General features: G+C 41.0%; 1 protein-coding gene across 2 annotated transcripts in view; it reads right to left on the bottom strand.

The window, feature by feature from the left end:
- The window catches only part of kitlga (kit ligand a), a 32,497-nt gene extending 18,959 nt beyond the window's left edge, over positions 1-13,538 (bottom strand). The window contains exons 1-2 of one of the 2 annotated variants that reach the window (XM_079163840.1): positions 13,448-13,538; positions 13,219-13,315 (exon numbers count right to left, since the gene is read on the bottom strand). In XM_079163840.1, coding sequence (XP_079019966.1) covers positions 13,219-13,233 — 15 coding nt within the window. In that variant the 5' untranslated portion in view covers positions 13,234-13,315; positions 13,448-13,538. The remainder of the gene's footprint in view (positions 1-13,218; positions 13,316-13,447) is intronic. The other variant, XM_079163841.1, reaches the window with a different exon arrangement.
- Between the last annotated feature and the right edge of the window lie 2,165 nt (positions 13,539-15,703).

The raw sequence follows: 15,703 nt of genomic DNA, 5'->3' as shown, positions 1-15,703 counted from the left end.
ACCTACCACCGAGGATCTTGCACTCCGCTGACTCAGTTCTTTCTTGCAAATAGAAGGCTCGTGCTGGACTTCGGAAAAACTTTTTTCTATCCTGTAAAACCACAGGCTGCATATAAGAAGCCGATGCAGTCACCGCAACATCACCCATATTGTTTTGTGGACTACAGTTTTGAAGCCTTGCGGTTTGTATTTTGGCCATCGCCATCTTGGTTTTTGGCGGGTGCTATTTTGGCTTTTTGCAAGAAGGTGGATCTAAGTACAACCCAACATTGAACAGCCAAACAATACGTTAACTTTCATGATCTGAAAGAATTAAAGTTGTCAGACGGAAACACGGACAACACCATGATTGCAAGCTGTCAATCACAAGCTGGCCACAGCATACTCCGCTTTATAATCTATTTTGCTCCTTATTGGACCATAATTTACAAAATAAACATGTTGTTTCAAAGAAAACTTGAAACAAGCGACTGAGACCATAAATTCATGTTCAACACAGTTTTTGCTTGTTATATGCGGAAAGTGTCTATTCAAAATATACTTCTAATGTAGGCTTATGTAGTTTTTAGGTTTACTTACGCAACAAAAGTACTTGGTAGGTTACGGAACTCGCGTAAATTACGTAGCAAAATTAAGGTAAAATAAACTGACTTGGTTTCACACGGGACACAAACAGCGGTCTCCTGGGTGAAAGTCTTGTGTTTGTTTGGTCTAGATCAAGATATGAACATTTTTTATGGTTCATCATTGGCGTATATTTGAATATTTCAAGGAAGTAAACAATAGAAGCACATTGAGCTGTTAGTATTACAATTTAACATATGAGGTGTGCAATCATATGCTTGCAATCATTACATCCATCGAAATGTGTAGCTGTAAACTATCAGACTTGCATACCATGAAGCCCTTCAGTAGTGGTTTTCGCAGAATATCCAATTAAATCAAATAAAGTGCGACTTTGCTTGTAATGATGGTGGTTTGCAAGCTACTGTAGGCATTTTGTTTTCTTGGCTAACATGCTATGAAGAAAGCAATGTTCATGAGGAAATATTTGCCATCATGCATGACACTAAAAAATAGCGCTCTGTGGTGACGGTGCTACAACGTTTACGTATTATTGTATTCAATATATTTTCTGCTATTGTGCTAAGCTTAAAAAGAAGAATAAGAATATGTTAAAATCATGACATTGACGGCTTCAACAATTGTATGTATAGATTATTGGATGCACAACAAGGCCTTTTTCGTCTCAAGACACAAAGAAGATAGCAAACAGGTAATCAGATGCACATTACTTTGATCATTATCAGGGATGCCGCTACTTCAGTTTGATTTTACAAGAAGAAGTTGCAGTGCTTAGAGAAATCTTTTAGTCTGAAAAAGTCTAAAAAGACTGAAAGTCTCTCCTAATCTAAATTTTGAGTGGACAAGTAAGTTCATTAATTTGATTTATCTATCATAATTCTTGCAGTAAATTAAATTGGACACATTCTTAAAGATTTGTATGTTTGTCACATACATACGTAGCTTGTAACTTACAAACCGTTTTTATTGTAGTAAATATTTCCTAAGGTTAACCCATGTCCACACGCTTACAACATTATTACAATGTTCTGTGATGCAGTTCTAAACCCAAGAACCCAACGAAAACCTAGATGCAAAATAGAGCAATAATTCCTATCTTATCGTGAGCTGCCTTATCTCAACAGGGAAATATCTCTGTGAAATAATTCCTGTGCAAAAACAAACAGATCCAAAAATGCTCATGAGCTCCCAACACACAACTTGGGCCAAACATATCAATAAACAGCAAGGCTCCAGTGTGAAAAGCGAGATGACTTCAACTCACTCATTTGAATGTTTCCCCTGACGCTCTCAAAGTGACCTTATGAGACTAAAGTCACAGCCGCACTGACAGGGAAATAAATCATTTCCCATGCGGAAAAAACGGGCCCCATTCCTATCTGGATTCCTATCCTAGCTGCCCTCTGTGTCCTTAATAAAGGAAATCAACCATTTTTATGCTGCATTCACATGGAATCAGACGGAAGACACCCTCTGGACCGCACAGAAAAAAAACGTAAACGAGTGATGATATGTTGCCATGGCTATGGAATAAAATACATAAAGAAATATATATTTTGTGTGTACTATTTTATGGAATTATTCTGGAAATGCATGTAGCTATAAAATTCTGCAATCGCTTAATATTCTATTGCAAACTTGAACAACTCTCTGCAGTGAGGGGGAGCTGAGTAATATTCGGTTGTAAATGCCGTCTACCGTTACCGCCAGCATTGTCTGCCGGACTCACCCTAACTTTCCCGTCCACCAACGTGATATCTGGTTTGCCTGTAAATGTAAATGCAGCATTATTCTTGCACCGGCTGATATCAAACCAAAAGAGCAGAACAATCAGGTGTAACCCTCCAAACTAAAGCCCTCTTATCCGTCATTGTCAGGTGCATTACAGCACTCAAGGCCTGCTCCCTCTCCTCATATTGATGCTATGGATGATTACCCCCTCCCCCCAGTCTAATTTTCCTCCACACTCTGAGGCCGAGGTATCATTAACTGAACAGGCTCTCCAGGCTGCAGGCTGCCCTTTTAACCACATAATCTCATAAAAGCAGAACTCAGGTCGTTGCATGACATTAGTCCACAGCAACATGCAGCCTGTTTTGTCAGAGATGGGTATTTTATCCTAATCTTTTGCCGACATCATTGTTTTGAATTTGGCCATGTGACCTTAGTTCCCATGTGAGGATTAAAACATGGCAGACGATAATGGCCGTGCGAATGAAATACCGGGCGGCTGTTGTTGTCCAGATGTTCTAGAGTTGATCCACGCTAAGGTTAACCAAGGGTTTCAAATTCAGAGGTTTGTCTTTCATTGGGGGTTTTTTGGGTGCCAAAGTATCTAAACATGACTTTGCTCTGCGCATAGAAGGATAAACCTTCAGTGTTTAGCATTCCCAGCCACACTATATCCCCCTGATTAATAAAATGATTACAATATTTATTGTGTATGACGTTGTTTATATCATTCAGTCCTTTGTAAACGGTGCCAACATTAGCTATTGCTTTATGCTGTTTACTGACTCAGCACACCGCACTGTAAAGACTCACCCAGTCACAGGCCATCAGGAAGAACCTTAGTCACATTCACATGTCAATATTTAACATCTTAATGGCTAAACTGCAGAGAAAAGAGGCCTCAATATTCAAACATAAAGTGCCTCATGGTGAGACTATAAAAACGGCTACATTAGTGTTTCTCATCTTAATGTCATTTCAATCAGGAGAGACAAGTCAGATGAAGAAAAGATAATTGTTTATTATTAACAGATGATATAGTCTTGACAGAGTCTTAGGCATTTAGACTCTACAGGGAGATCTGTAATCGTGGGGCGTCTGCCCTGAGCAGCAGTAAGATAAATCCACCCGTGGAGTCCAGACACTGGTGGTGGTGGTGGCTGATAGAATGATGAGTTGATGAAGCTGATGGGTCTGCAAAGACTGAGTGAAGATGGGGAGGTGGAGGGGCGCGTAACAGCATGAACGTACTGAAGGTAGAATGACAGTCATATTTAAAAGAGACAGCAGTAAGATGATAGGCTAACAATGTAACTGTGTCGCTGTGCTATTGGATAGAAGAGACCAGCTGATCTCATGATTGACAGCCCCGAACAATGACAAGCAAGGAAATTATGAGTGAGCATGCGTGAGGAGGGAATGGCAGCTGTACGAGAAATGAACTACAAATCCAAGCATACAAGAGTATAGTCTTCTTGACCGAGCTTACGCAAGAGCTTCATTCTCTAGTTTAGCTTGCAATGATTCAGACATTGCTGGGGAACACCGACCTCGATAACGTATTAAAGTATGACTGGTTAAATGTCATATCTTAGACCGCCAAACGGCACAACGAAGAGGCTACAATAGCAAAATCCTACATGCAATAACTGGATGTATGCTGGATTTTCAAGCGACAGGAGCTCACTTACTTCACGCGGAAATCAAATTAGCATCCGAGAAACATTCAGGCTGCAGCTGCTGCCGTCTGCCGAGGAAAGTACCGACAACGAGATGCACTTCAAGGTAATAGAGAGGAGCCTGAAGTATCGGATCAAAGTGGTTGTGCAGCAGCTTAACAGGCACTTGTCTGACAAGTGCGGGGTGGTTCTTGGTTGTAAGGACTGCTGCACACTGTGGTATTATCTCTGGATGAGGTACACACAGCTCATTGCTAAATTGCTACCGTACGTTGTTTTAATACTGACTATTTATATTTTTTAAAAGTGGTGGTTCGTGGTAGTAATGGCGATTGCAGACGGTTGTTTTCTCTGGATGAACATAGTGATTATTGTGTGTTAGAAAAACATGACATGACCTATCAGATGAGTCTGAAATTTAAAATTGACCCGTGAACGACCAAAGAAATGGCTGTCAACATCAACAGCAATGCATGGCTGGAGACAACAAGCACTATTCAAAGGGGCTTTTGAGGAATATTTCCGATGGTTAAACTTGGCAGTCACTCTTTTTTTCTCTCCCAAGACCAAAACCCGATCCGGCAGATGGGATCGGTGCTTCCCGACTTGCGAAGAGCCAAATGCTCGAAGGACAGATGAGCGAAAAAGTGAATAAACATCATAAAAAAACAGCGTGTGTGACTTCAATGAAAACTTTACTGAATGACGAAGATAGAATCTTGTCAGAGGCAATATTAAAAAACATTAAATGATGTCTCTGATGTCTGAGTAAAGCTTCATGCGTCTGGAGAAAATGTGTCCAACAGCTGGACAGACGGAGGTAGAGACCCTGTGGGCTAAGCCCATAATGGCACCGGTCCCAAATGAGTAAGTGGCTTCACGTAGGCCACATAGCTATAACTCATTTTAAGGGATGTGATGGCTCATTCAACATAAAAAAAGAAATATTTGTTTTGCGGCTCAGCTTATGGTGCAGAGAAAAACAAACCTTTCCGATTGTCTAATGAAACCAGACGTCATTATGGCTTTGGTGGAAAAAGAGACAGAACACATGTTGTGTTAAACAATGGTTTATAAAGTTAAGTGCTGCGCCCTTTTAACCGAATAACATCAACGTGTTGAGAGAGCTGGAGAGGATTAGAGGCTTTAATGGTGAAAACTCAAATGAAATGGTGACGAAGGGTAAAATGGGTTCAGAGAGGAGAAACTGTCTAGTGATGCTTTTTTTTGGGGACAAACACACGAGAGTTCCCATTTGAACCAGTAAGTGTCCCTTGGCTCGGTGAGATCTTGTTGTTCCACATTTCCTGAGAGGAAAATCTCCTCTGATAGTTGTGCCGATGGCGGGGTGGCTTAATCAGATTACCGTCTCCGAGACTCGAGTCCCAATGTGTAACTGAAGAATTATATCACGTCAACTTTTTTCACTGGGAAATTTGCTGTTTTTCATCAATATGAAACTGCCAGTCACAATTTGTTTGTTTGTTTTTGTACTGAATACTTTCCTTGGAACGCATTCGGCCGAAATGCAATCTCGAATCCCACCAGCTATCGTCTGACGATGATTTAGATTTTTGTAAAATGGCCACTTGTGAAACAAGCCGTCAGTTCACGTTGTCTCTCAACTCTTAACTTCTAATCGGATATTCAAAAACAACGAGCAGCGGACAGAACAGGAAGTCTTGGCCCGAATATCCGCTGGCTACACCGTAACCCCAGAAATACAGCCCCTTCGCTCCAGAGGATGATCTTTTGTCAGACCGATATATATATTTATAAAACAACATGGAGGCTCTGTAGTCTGAAACCAAGATTGCAAACTTCCTTACTCCTTTAAACCTTGAAAAAGGCAGCGCATACCAGATCCTCTCCGTCTGCGCTCACAATAAAAACCCTCGACATGTATTATTTGCAGGCGAGTATTTCACACTTTTGTGTTCGTCCTGCCTAAAGGCCTTTGGTCTCCCCGCTGATGTCAAGCCGGAAATCTGATCTTGCTACTGAGAGCAAATTTAACAAGAGGGAGGATGAAGATAAAGTGCATTTGACGACTGTATGTTCTCTGTTGTTTTCCTTGGAAAGTAAAATGGATATTTTATAATCCCCTTATCGTCCCTTTATAATGGCCATATCACTAACTATGTCAACAAATGAGTGCGAGGACAGATCAGGTTAATATGCACAGAGGGGAATTTGGCTTGACAACAAGGAAGAAAGTCCAGTTGAGCAACCGTGCTTTCCCCCCCATCAGATTCATTTTGCGGATGTGACCTTCACAACTTGTCACCCACAGCTCAGCTCAATTTATACTTTACCGTGTTTTACTCCTGAATCATTCAATTGCAAAGTGAACTGAAATGTGAAAAAAAAAAACAAGCTCATTGTGGTTATTCAAATACACCATCTATTATGCTGTCTGCTTATATCGCACAAGGCGCAAGAATAGTGACGCTGATCAGAAACATGTGCTTGACACCGTTAGAAGACAGGAAGCCAGAATTCTTTTGGTAATGAATGCAGCCATGACTGAGATAGGGATAAAGGAAGAAGGAAAATAATAATGTGCCAAACAAACTTCAGACTGTAAGATTCAGTTACAAGCTACCTTTTGGCACAAACAAAATAGTGTTCACACCAAAGTTGAAAACTGTCAAGTTATAAAAACTGGTAATGAATTCTTCCTCAAATATAACCTCCTCTTTAATTCCATGAGACAATTCCTGATTTTTCCAATTATGGCTGCCACAGTTTAAGAGTTAACTATTCACAAGACCAGTCATGCTACAACTGTCAAAAATAGCACTTAAGAGGAACAGTGTAAGTTGACTGCACACGATGTCAGCCTTAGAGCAATGTGGTCCTGACAAAAGCCACGAGCACCCAGCCCAGTTTCAAACTCTGTATCAACTGTCCTTCGTGGCCTCTCATCCTCACTCGAGGATGAACAGATCATGTGGAAAACCCATCCAACAGCCCTCCGGCAGAGACCGCTGTGAGTCAGACGCACACAGGGATAGCTCAATGCTTAAGATGACTTCACGCTTGTGAAAGATATCCATTCACACCGACCCGAGGCATTTGAAAGAGTCAGAACACACAAGAATAGCGAAACCACAACAAGATGAATGTGCTTTTTAAAATTCATGTTTCTTCGCTCAAAGTACGAAGCATTTGGAATGTCATTTACATCACCAGATGACTTATAATGTGACAGCAGGGTGCTGCACAGAAGGGAAACCAAATCAACTAAAAATAAAAACACCCTTTATGCTATATATTTATATTTTAAACACACTAAATCCAATTTAAGTAAATATAGTTAAGCCTCTGGGGGACATTACATTCAGAAAGGGTGTGAGGGTGTGAGGGCTGAATCCACAGATCCCTCACAATGCTTGGAAAGACGAGGTTACTCTGCAAAACCCCAAAACGAAAACAGAGATCAACATTTCAAATCAGAATTACGGACAGATTTTTGTTGGCCGGGGAAAGCAACAAACAGTAACTATTTTATTTTGACTTACAACTAAACGATTTGGTCTACAAAATGTCATAGAATAGTGGAAAATTCCCATTACAATTCCCAAGAGCACACAGTGAGCATCAGACCACAGCGCTAAAACCCAAGGCTATTCAATTAATGACACAAAACGGATAAAAAACTGAAAATAACATTTGAGAACAAGAAAATGGTTCTGGTTGGCTTTTTTGCTTTGGTTTAATGAATTCAATGTTGGTCACGGCTTTAAATCAGCAGTACGATTTGAAAAACACTGGGCACAGAAATGTCTCACTTGTTCAGTATTTACTACGTTTAAGAAGGCATATACAAGCCGCATCAGATCAACTTTAATACCGCCTTAAAAGCTGCCAAGTCATCATACTATTCAAAACTAATAAATGACGACTCCAGTTACCCCAAATCTCCATTCTCCACAAAAGAAAAAACTCTTAAAGCCTACCAGTGAGGGCCACCGCCTGTTCCCTCGATCCTCCCCATTCATTACCTGCCATTTGCCCCACACATCACCACCACCATCATCAACTCCCCGTCAACTGGAATCCTTCCTTTCAAACTTAAAACTGCTGTTATCACTCCCATCCCGGAAAAAAAAGAGTAAGCGACGGCCATGTTTCTTGATCCTCCTGGATTTAAACGCAGTCTTCGACAGTCACTTATTGGAAAAAGTTATGTAGCGCCTGTAAAACATGGGGTCCCACAAGGTTCTGTTTTGGGCCCACTTTTATTCCTTATTTACATGCTTCTTCTCGGATACATAACATGGAGAAATGGGCCAGATTTCCATTGTTACGTGAACGACACTCAAATTCATATATCAACCAAGCTTTATCTGACCCACTCCTCCCCGTCACAATCTGACTGATTGCTTAAAATCAAAACTTGGACGCAGCCCAACAATCCAGTACCTCCATCTTATCACCAAAGCCTTGGCGACATGTTTGACACCCAGCTCTAATTTGTTTCACATATTAATTTAGAGTTGTTCCGGAGATGCCTCCAGGCTAAAAACTCTGAAGTGCTGAAGATGGACAAGTGAGCTATCTCATTTCTTTCTAATCTGTGTTGAGAGTGACAATGAGGCAGGTGCTAGCAGAGAGTGTGGCGTTAACCAAAGCTACACATCAACATATACCAACCAACGGCTGCAATAGTAAAACTATGGACGACAGATCATCTGTTGAAGACACTGATGAATCATGCAAGGCCACAAGTAGAGCATGAATTCTGATCTTAAACTCAAGTATGTGTTGCAAAATGTGCACCAAGTAGGAAATAGGGAGTCACTTGAGACACAGCCTTGTGGTTCACAGGAAGGAAAAAGAGAGGTTTTGCCATGTGAAGTCCTGGTAATTGCTTCTGAAGAAAGTTTCACTGTGGCTTCATGTTCACACTTCCTGCCAACCCACAGAACACACCCCTCCAGCCTGGCTCTGGCCATGTACTGCATCCATGTGACACCGATTTCCCCACTAATATTTGCATTCACATGACACCCTCTCACGGCACTCTGTGTACGGAGACAAGCCCGAACCAACGTCTAATAAATTACTGAACCGATCCAACCGGTCATTTCAAACTGGCACGCCAGGGTGAAAAAAGGCCTGCAGGCATTTTCTAACTGACAGACCTCAACGTGTAGCAGTTAACGGTGCGGAGATCAAAGACATTGTTTCTAAATTCTCCCAGAGTGTATTTTCTGTCTCCTGCTTGATGGGTATGTTCTAAAACCTCTGTCACTCACTCATCTGACACATTTTCAGACGACGACTTCAAGGAGCTCTTGGTGATCTCACGGGCAAATCTGCAGATTTCCTGCTGAATACATTAACCCAAAGACACGCCTGCTTTAAGAAAGGGTTACAATAGCATTGGCATGCAGTCACTGTTTTTCTCTGGATCTGCAACAGCACACTGATCATCATGCTGCTGCAGAGAAAAGATGTCAACTGCAAGAGGCCTGACCTCCGTGACAGAGGAAAATCCTGTAACCCAAACCATGTCCGCTTTCTTGCTTTTATGGATTCGGCATGCCATTTATTTCTGGAAAATAAAAAAAAACGCAACATTTTAGGCTGTGACTCCACAAAGCAATGCCATTCTAAAAAACAGCTTGGGAACCCGTGACTTTGGTAGATTGCAATTTCTGTTACGACATTTTTGCTGAAACAAAGTTCTAAGAAACAACGTTGTAAAAAAACAACAACACTTTGTTAGCTGGTCTCAGCTGATATTATCATGACTTACATAATCAATTCCTTTTCAATTTCATGAAAAAAACAACAACACACTGCTGCACAACCTTGGTTCTGGCAGTTTGCGCTGTCCAAAAGCAAAATAAAACAACCCCCCCACCCCCCAAAAGGAGGCTCAGTTCATTTCAAGTATTGAGTTTCTCCTGCTCTGACCTGGACGGTGCAGATGAGGCCAGAGTCCTGCTTTTGAGATCAAACATCAGCTTTGTGTGCGAAGGACGGGGAGGCTCTTAATTTGTTGTTCCATAACGGTGCTGCCCTGTGCAGGCTTTGCATCCAAAAGCCTGCAACCAATGTTGGCTATTTTCATTAGAGACGAGCCCTTACATTTTTTAGATTATTTTAGTTGATAGAATCTCTGCTGTTACAGGTCGGATTTTGGCATTTGGTCGAGTTATAAAACTGTTGTGATCGTCCTCTAAGGTATTTCCAGTATCCTACAAATGAATGTGAACTAGAAAGTGTTCAGACTTCCCAGAAAGCACGGAAACAAAATGACATAACCAAACCAAAAATAATTTAGTTTTACCAGCAACATGTGACTCTCGCTATCAACTCGACTGAACCTCTTCAACCTCACACAACCTTTGAGAGAAAACAGCAGAACTGATCCACTGGTTAATGCCAGCATTGTTAAACAAAATAAAAAAATAATATCCAAGATTTTAAAAAAGGTTTTAGATGTTGTTTAATGTTGCAGTCACAAAAAAAAACATTGGGAACATTGAGCCTATTAGCCGACACACAATAACGTGGCAGTGATGCATCTCAGTGAGTAAAGCGTGAGTCACAGGGTCTGTTTGATGTGCGGCACTGACAAATGAGCCGTAGGGCCTAATCCACCATATATCTGTTGACAATTAGAGTTTTAGTAACTGAAAGTCTAGCTAACAATGTTTTTATATGGCTTTTAAATGAGAGGGGTCCACTTTCATAAAGGAAGTTATTATTTGATTCAGCAGCAGGATCACCGGCATCGCCGCGAGCTCACAGTACACCAAGGCAGCATGTCAGCTCCATCCCTCCCTGCTGTAGACCTGATGCCATTACTAAGCTATTAGAACAAATCATTAACCCCTTAGCAGATTCAAGTCCACATTCAAATTTGCCTTAAATGAACCCATTCAGCTGTGATTACTGGAGAGTGTAATTCTGACACATCAGCACCCTCCTCGCCACAACGCCCACCTCCTGTTGTGTGACATAATCAATCTAATGATGCAGAGCGCTCCGTTATTTCATCGCCTTCTGGTCTGCACCTACTTGCATCTTTCGAAAATCTGAAGCAATGAAGATTTCCTGAAATAATTAAATAAAAAACACTTCTCATGTTGCACGCTGGTCCCTGAGCAGATAAAGAGGGCACAACCAGAAAGCGGAGGTAAATGAAGCCGACATTATGTGAGCAGTTGGCCTGTGGATTTATAGCCCGTGTCAGAGGTCGACACCTCCGGCTAGACAACACACACTCCAGTTGCTCATCACCTTCAGCCAGCCACCTGGATGGATGGCATGTGACGTCTCTGTAAACCTCCCACAGCCCAAAGTACTGAGTGACTGGTCTCTCCGACACTGTGCAGGCGTCAGAAATCGAGCGCTCCCTACTGGTGACGAGATATCCTGTGAAGGTCGAGACGTGCTCTCTCTCTCACACTTTCTCTCCCGCTCTCACACACACACACACACACAGACACACACATACACATACACTCTCATACATTCACCTCGTGTGCCACAGCTAATCCGAGAATGCTTGTTTTAGTTGTCCCCTTCGTTAAGAATGGGTCTAAACCTTTAAATACCTGGGTTATTACAAAACACCAAAGACCTGTCCCCCACGGATTTATGAGCTGTTGGAACAGATCAGGGCATCCCTGGTGCAGATTCATTACTTATTTGTTCTACATGCGACTACGTGATGGTGGGAAAAGCAGGAGCTGTGGGCAAAGGACAGTAAATAAAAGATGAAAGGTGCATGTCGGCTGATGCAGCCAGGCACAATTTACCGTGGAACTTCATTAAAAAAACATAAAGGGAGACTCGAATATGATTAACAGCAGCAGGGATGCAGAGATGCCCACCCTTCCTCCAGGAAACTTCAAAGACTTTTATTCCCAGATGCACGCACACACATACCCTGATAAAACATTATTATTATATTTAATGTTCTTTCATTTCTTATCTGATTAAATCATCGAAAAGGTGCTTAAATTGCCATTCAGAGTGAGGAAGAGATTATCTTCACATTGGATCCCAAACGTACATGTGCACAGGGTTTGTTAATAATAAAGGTAGAGAATAAAATATTTGTTGTCACTTAAAATACATTAAAAAGGCTCTTTCTTTTTAAGAGTAGTTGGTTGCCTTTAGGAGATCACCTGCTGGTATGGATCAAACCTTTCATGTAGAACTATACCAGTCATAAAAATTAAATTAAAATAAAAAAAGGACAGCAGCTGTTAGAAATTAGAAATGTTAGTCATTTATTTGGTTCTCTTTGCTAAAAATAAATAAATAATAATAATTAGAGCAGCTTTGAAAGAAGCCATTAGTCGTCGATTTGTGAATTTTTCGGGTCAGCCAAGATAATGGTGTCAATGCTCCTGGTCACAGAGCCTAGACTGGCCCCGCAGCGCTCCCTCACAGAGCAGGCAGAGAGCAAAAGCAGGCTGCCGGATGAAAAACGTATTCGAAGTCTCCAGATGGACAATGATCTGTTCCACCTTACACACACACGGGAACATATACCCACAGACGCACAGCCTGCCTCCCTGACCTCGCAGTTCACCTGATTAACGCCAGCTTAATTTACCCACCAGTGACTTGTGCCTGTGAGGCTGCAAAGGTGGATCAATCACGTCTGTTCTCCACAGTGAAACGGATACATATTTATGTGTGTAAACAACTAGGTGTAACGCGAGTTTCTAATCCTGTACCACAAGAATAACTAACTGAATAAGTAGCTGATAAGCAAACGGTGCCAGTCTGGCGCCGTGAACATGATCATATTGATCGGGGGAGGCATCGGGAGCGCCGCTCTTTACAACGTAATAGGGAAGGCGTGGACCCGCTGTATAAACTCTGGACAGGTGGAGCTTTCCTTTTTTTTTCGAAAAGTCACAAAATGTATGAAGGAAAGCAGGTTTGACGGCTCGGTTATTAAGCCGCGCCACAATAAAGTCGAACAGATTTGATCCCGCTGGCACTCAAATGTCCAGTTCATTCTTACTAAACAGCTCGTGGAGCCCATCTCTCTTAAAGCCAATTCAAAGCCTGATACGAATTAAAAAGAAAAAGAATAAGGCTAAACTACTCGTTTGACAGGTTAAGTTTGATGGCTCGAGACCAGCAGCAACGTGTCCTGCTGCCCTGCGTCACGCTGCAGCGCAAACCGTTTATTTCCTCAAGTAGAAAAAACAAACAAAAAGAAACAGAAACAATCACTTACTTTTGACTTCTTCATATGGAACGACAGGAGTAAATCCAGTGTGTGCGAAAGCCTATTTTATTTTACTTCTACGGGGAGGAAAGGGGTTGTCATCATCCTGTGTGCACATATCCAATGCTTAAGTCAGCGCAGTATCCGAGCAGAGGAGAAACAAAGCCCCAAAGAGGAAGAAGAAGAAGAAGAGGAGGAAGAAGAAGAACGGCAAATAATGTGAAATCAAACTTTCAACCTTTGCAACCTGCAGGCTAACGGCGTGTGGCATCTAGCCCATCTATCTACAACATAGATCCAGACTCTGAGTGCTCGCAGCGGTGGAGCGGGACAGCGCGCGGAGGGAGGGGGTTAAGCTTTTATAATGATGCGTAAAGAGCAGCCAAAGAGCCGCCCTCTGACGAGCCGCGGTGTGAAGAGGGTTCACTCCGAAACCACTGCTGCCAGTATAAACAGATCTAGATCAGACATGAAAGCAGGTTCAGAACTCCTCTGTGCTGGTTGACTTTAATTGCATGATACATGGTTGTTTAACGAGACATTTAACCCTTAAGTGCCCATAACGTTTGACATTTAGGCTAATCACGTTGTTGTGGTTGTTGGTTTCTTCTCCAACTTGGAATGATCTCCTGTTCTCAAATTCAAATGGTCAAATGCCTTTATTGGTGCGGAAGTCTTTCAAGAACCCTGTTGCCAAAGCAACGAAATACAAAAGTACACAATAAAAGTAATGAACATTAACACAACATTAGGATTGATGTGTATTTATGATGACATTCAGTATATCCTATGCATATATTTGGATATCATACATTTCAACACGTCATATCACTCTGTGTGTGTGTGTGTCTGTGTTTCATATTCATCAGGTTGTGGCATGTTGATACATATTTGGCAGCAAGATATAGATGGATTGCTGAATGGGCCTCTGGCCAAGGCGTCAGGGGGACGCCTTGTGTCAGGGGAACCCTGGCCTTCACCTACAAAATGACGTCAGAATGCCGACAAAGAAACATACAACGATCACAAAAAGACTACAAAGGCACCAAAACAACTACAAAATGATGCAAAACAGCTGTAAGGAGACACAAACAGACACAACACTTACAATAAGGGGCAAAACAACCACACATACTATATACAGTACTATAGATCATAGCTAATTATTGAAAATAATGTCATCTTTGCAGACGATACAAATGTATTTCCCTCTGGAAAAGTTTAAAGGATTTTTTGTTTTCTATTGAAAGGGAGCTGGAAATCATCAAAACCTCATTTGATATTATTAAATCGTCTCTTAATATAAAGAAAACTAAATGTATGTTTTTGGAAATCAAAAATAATTAGATGGCAATATTGAATAAAAAATCTGTGATGATAAAATTGAAGGAGTTTTTGAGGCAATATTCATCCTATTGACCATATTAATGTTAAAATTCTAAAGTCAACAGCAGTACTGTATACATCTAGAGATGTATTAACTTATTAGGCCTTGCATATCATTTATTGCTCACTTATACCTCCTTACATATCTTATTGTGTGGAGATCAACCTAAAAAACACTGATGAATTCAACTGTCTTGTTGCAAAAACAAGCTATAAGTATTAGGAATAAGGATGGTCTCATGTTATGAAATGTAATGATCAGGTACATTACAAAGTAATGCAGACAATGTTCCGAGCTAAAACAAAGTTTTTGTCAATACATGAGTGTAAATAGGATTTGAGAGATGTTTGTAAGTTTTCCGTACAAAAAGCTAAACAATGTTGGGGTTAAATTATGGACATAAACAAACAAATTACATGAATGTAAGAATGTGTAACTCATTTTTGGTTTTCAAAAGTATTATTTATAAAGCTATTTTTGACAGTGGGTGACAAGTTAAATTAAATATCTTTTTCTTTTCTTTTAATATATTTTCTTGAGGGTATAAAGAATGCAGGATAGGCATATATAAGCATTATGCTTCCCCCTATGCCTTTTCAGTCATACTGTGTACTAGATTGTACATAGGCTATATGCATTGTATTGTGTGTGACGGCTGAACAAAAAAACACAAAACGACTACAAAGAGACACAAAACGACTGCAAAGAGACAAAGACACAAAAAAGGGGGCAAAACAACCACAGACAAATATATACAAAAAGATTAAAACAATTACAAAGTGACCTAAAACAACACAAAATGACAACAGAAAGACACATTAAAACAACAAATAAGAGGCTAAACAACAATAGTCCGTGTCTTTATGGAGGCGAGGTGGCAGGGCCTTTTGCACATCAGTGACAACATTGACAACAAATTGACATTTAGTCACGTCACTCGTTAGTCACTTGATTCATTTGTCATTTGCTAGTCCCGGTAGTCTTTAGTCAGTGAAGTTAATACAAACCAACATAGTTTTGTTGCCTCAATGTTAACTTCCTGTCAAGACAAAATGTGAAGTTTATTTTGAAGAGACCCTATGCGTGTCACAAGTGTGTTTGTGTGTG

The sequence above is a fragment of the Pholis gunnellus genome, assembly GCF_910591455.1.
Source record: "Pholis gunnellus genome assembly, chromosome: 7".
In the NCBI taxonomy this organism is placed as follows: Eukaryota; Metazoa; Chordata; class Actinopteri; order Perciformes; family Pholidae; genus Pholis; species Pholis gunnellus.
This window is presented reverse-complemented; position numbering and strand designations above follow the sequence as displayed.